Below are 4,070 nucleotides of genomic sequence, written 5' to 3' on the forward strand. Positions count from 1 at the left end.
GGGCGTGACATTCAACGGCAAGGCTAAACCGCGTTATCCTACTGCATTGGGCGGCTAAGCTCAAGGATAGGCCAGGTTACGCCGAAAGCTGGATACGTGAATGTGGCTAACCGTGTGTTTTAATTTGCACATTGATATTGTAGCAGTCACCGGCCCATCGCCAATCGTTTGGTCCACGATGGCATGCCGACAACCGATTTAGTAACGTAATTTCGCCTGCATAACTCTAGTACTCTACAGTCTTCAGTCTACAGATTGGGACTAGTGCGCACATAAAAGATTATACTATGCTTTCTTTCTCTTCGTTAGATATACACTTTTGTACAGTATAGCTTCAGGATTTCGCTAGCCCTGTCCTAACTAACTTGGAGGCCTTGCCCTTGCTGAAAGTTCATATCAGCTAGGGAATAAAAACACTTATGTCCGAAGGGGGCGACGATAACGACCTCTTTGGCGAGGCGCTGGGCGTCGAGGAGGCCAGCATCCAGCAGGGAAAGGAAGATGGCGTCAGGTGCGGCTAGTTGCGCACAAATTCAAGGCGCCCTCCTCGCATAATGCAACATGTGCCTGACATCCCGCGCAGGGACGGAATGCTAGCAGGAATGGCCGAGGGTCGTGAACTCGGCGTACAGAAAGGCTACGAGATAGGTCGGTCCCCTCGCCCCAGCCACGGTGACTTGAAAGCCTGTTTTAACTTGGGGCCGGTCCATATCATGGATCTGACTCAACATTCCTGCTAGCACGATCCGTCTCAGCCAGGAACCTGCTGCGATACCACCACGGCCTTTTGCGCCGTCACGTCCTTTGGCGGACGTCGAGCCTGGCCCGTTTGGCCGCCCCCGCTGCTTATGCCGCAGATGCACCTATGACTGCTGCTGTGCTTGCCGCTGCCGTTGCCCTTGACACTGCTGCTGCTCTTATACTGCTGTTGTACAACCTAGCACACCTCAGCACAGCCTAGCCTCGTGGGGCATCTTAAGTGTGCGCCGAAAGGAGCACGCGCCCCGCAGCTTATTGTTGGGCGCCTAACGGGCTAACGGCTAACGCCTCTAACGGTAATTTCCAGTGTCCCTGTATTGTCACCACAGCACAGACTCCTAGGTCCGCCGTCCTCCGCGTGTGCGTGTATGTGTGTGTGTGTATGTGTGTGCGTGTGTGCGCAGGTCAGGAGGTTGGCTTCTATGCGGGCTGCGTTCGCATGTGGCGGGGCATTCAGGTGGGCGGTCACGGCGGTCAGATGAGGTTGCGTCCAGGGCAGGGGTTGGGGGGGGGGTTCGGAGGGTTCGCCCACTCCTTTTCTCTTCCCTTCTCTTCTCTTCTCTCTGAAATAATTGACCACACTTTATCACACTTCTCGTAGCCTCACTTCACCTCACGGAACCTCATCTGCGAGCTCTAATTTTATGAACTTCAAGTTACTTTGAGCTCCTGACATGCCCTTTGATCGCTCTCAACCCCTGCGCCTTCAACCCCCTCAACCCCCTCTCAGCAGACTCTCCCCACCAACCCGCTTCCCTCGCGTCTAGCACGTGACGTCCCCCTTCGTGGACTGTCGTGCTTTGCAGCTGCCGGTAGCTTACCAGCTGCCGGTGCGATGCAAGTGCAACCAATTTACCTAAGTTGACACAAAGGACGAGGAGCAATAACGCATAGCTTTACACTTAACTTTGCTTTCGTCGTCTGAACAACATCCTCTTAACAACTCGCCCACAGGCTTGTTGCGAACACCGCGTCATCCAGGCGCCACTGTCAGCCCAAGGATATAGGGTGTCCTGGCTCAATTCAGAAGCTCAACGGCTACATGATCCCCTCCCTCCCCCCTTTGGTGAACGGGGCGGTCCTGTCAAACCCGGGCCCTATATGCGCCCCGCAGGCCAGGGAGCCCGAGCTCCTGACCGCCAGACTGGAGCGAGGATTGGCCTCCCTGGAGGACATGATCCAAGGGTTTCCATTGTACGACCCGCAGGTGCGGATAACGGAGAGGGGGCTGTTGCCGCCGGGCTTTGAAACCGGTCTCTTTGCCGTTCTAAAGGCGAAGGGAGTGAGTTGTTAGGGCATGGGTGGTGTGTGGGAGATGGGATGTGGGTATTACTAACTAGTGGGCCCCGCTCGCTGTACGCTCCGCCTACTGCCGACCCACGGGACCATGGCCCGCGGCCTGTCCAGGGGTGTTGGTGACGCTGCTGCTGATGTTGCCGCCGCTGACACCGCTGCGCTGCGACCACTGGTGCGGGTTGGCGCTGTTGTTGGCGCTGTTGTTGTTGGTTGTTGTTGTTGTTGTTGACGCCGCTGCTGGACACTGGTGGCGCCCCCCACTGGCGGCCCCACTCTGCAGGACGAGTCCCTCCACGAGGCGCTGGAGCGACTGCGAGGCCGGTTTAAGGTGGTGGCCAGCGGGCTGGGGTGCCTGCAGGTAGCCAGGGCGGCAGGGACGGGGCTATGCGGTGTCGGGTCTACGAAGGGCCTAGGGCCTAAGTCCCCCGAGTTCTCATAGCAGCAAATAACCACAGCAGCAGCAGCAACAGCAACACAGTGACCCTATACCCTATCTTTTTTTGCGGCATGTGGTGGCACAGTAGCCGCCCCGCGTGGCGTCATTGACAACAAGCACATGTGTGTTTCCGTACACCGCAGTACACCTCCAGAACAAGCACCTTACAAGCACTTTCGCTCCCTTTCCGAGACCTGACTGCACACATGGCGTGTGGGTACTGTTTGCTGATGTAGTTGGTAAACCTAGCACGTACTGCTGGGCATACGAGCTTCGTCGTGGTGTGTGTGTGTTGGGGGGGGTAACCGGGCTTTACGAGTGGAAAATGTCCCCGGGAATGATGAGGTCCCCTTTTCGGGCGATAAGAGCCTTCATAAGTCCGCTTTGAAAGTGGGCAGGCAGACAGACGGATGGACAGACAGATAGACAAACAGAGAACGGGACAGACAGATAGATAGATAGACAGGCAGACAAACGATGGGCTTGCAGTTGCGGTAGGGCTTCTCGGGCAGTAGGCAGTAGGTCTGTCCCTTGCTGTTTGCCCACCGTTCCTCAGTAGCTCTGCAGTAGCAGCAGCACCGGCCGCTCTGGTGGCCTTGAAGAAGCCTCCATCCGTCAGCCGCCAAGCCCCTGCCTGCCGTCACGGTCGCCTATCCCCACCCCCCGAGCAGTTGGTGCTCTGGACGTTGGCATTTCAGTTGATTCCCTCCTTGACCTTGCATACCTTTCCTCTCCCCCTTTTCCTGCTTCGGCCGCTGCTTCAGGACTATTTTCCAAAAGGGGGTTCGGCGGAGGCGACCTTGAGCTTTTGACCTCGGGCACAGCGACAGCTTACCAGCAAGCCCTCCATGCTCTCCCCGTACGTTGGGGTGCGAGGCAGGGTGGGGGATGGGGGGACACGCAAACGAGGCGGGAGCACCCATCCTGTGTTTCCGTGTACATTGCATTTTAGTGTAATTACGGGCGTGCGGTGGTGGCTGGGAAGTGCCTGTGGTGCTCGGATGGGTACTGGAGCGCCGAGCATTTCGACGTCAATAACGGTTACGCGGTATGCGCCGTGGCCTTTGGGCAAGTAGGGTGCAGTCCGCTGAGGTGATGGACCTTTAACGATTTAGAACCCTTACAATAGAGAACGCATAGGGGATAGGGTTGCGTTGGAACCCTGCGGGCTGGTGTGCACGTGCGCAGCAGATACACCGGATTCTGCCTTTCGATGCGTCACGTTTCGATTCAGAAGCAAATGTACGCGGAAATTCCAAGGATTGTTTTTTGGACTTCCACGGTCAGTCCATGGATGTGCAGCCACCCTGTTGGTTTACACATGTGGTGTAGCCTAGGCCGCGCTGAGATGTTTTTGCGGCGGTAGCAAGTCATCTGCGTAGAAAGTTCCTTGGCTTGGGATTCGTAGCTGATGGTACGATGCTTGTAACATCATTTTTATGGTCAGCGTAATTCATGGAGTACAGTAATAATCGTTAGGTTCAGGTGGGACGCACGTCAATCCTTGCGTCGCTTGATGGCCATTGAACTAGACCTAAAGACTGCGGGAAAATTGAACCTTGAACAAAATGATGCAATG

At 56.1% G+C, this 4,070-nt stretch overlaps 1 protein-coding gene across 1 annotated transcript; it reads left to right on the forward strand.

Moving 5' to 3' along the window:
- Positions 1–275: 275 nt before the first annotated feature.
- VOLCADRAFT_109638 (uncharacterized protein) lies at positions 276–3,938 on the forward strand. Its single transcript, XM_002947640.1, has 6 exons — positions 276–511; positions 584–648; positions 1,164–1,216; positions 1,874–1,966; positions 2,336–2,413; positions 3,256–3,938. The coding sequence occupies exons 1-6, from the start codon at positions 420–422 to the stop codon at positions 3,301–3,303; spliced, it is 429 nt and encodes a 142-aa protein (XP_002947686.1). The 5' UTR covers positions 276–419; the 3' UTR covers positions 3,304–3,938.
- Positions 3,939–4,070: the final 132 nt, after the last annotated feature.

Source organism: Volvox carteri (genome assembly GCF_000143455.1).
Source record: "Volvox carteri f. nagariensis unplaced genomic scaffold VOLCAscaffold_7, whole genome shotgun sequence".
NCBI lineage: Eukaryota > Viridiplantae > Chlorophyta > Chlorophyceae > Chlamydomonadales > Volvocaceae > Volvox > Volvox carteri.

Excerpts from the sequence above, each read along its gene's own strand:
- VOLCADRAFT_109638 (XM_002947640.1), top strand. The coding sequence starts at position 420 with ATGTCCGAAGGGGGCGACGATAACGACCTCTTTGGCGAGGCGCTGGGC. Across the intron at positions 512-583 it reads GGAAAGGAAGATGGCGTCAG|GGACGGAATGCTAGCAGGAA; the intron begins GTGCGGCTAGTT and ends CATCCCGCGCAG. Across the intron at positions 1,217-1,873 it reads GCATGTGGCGGGGCATTCAG|GCCAGGGAGCCCGAGCTCCT; the intron begins GTGGGCGGTCAC and ends TGCGCCCCGCAG.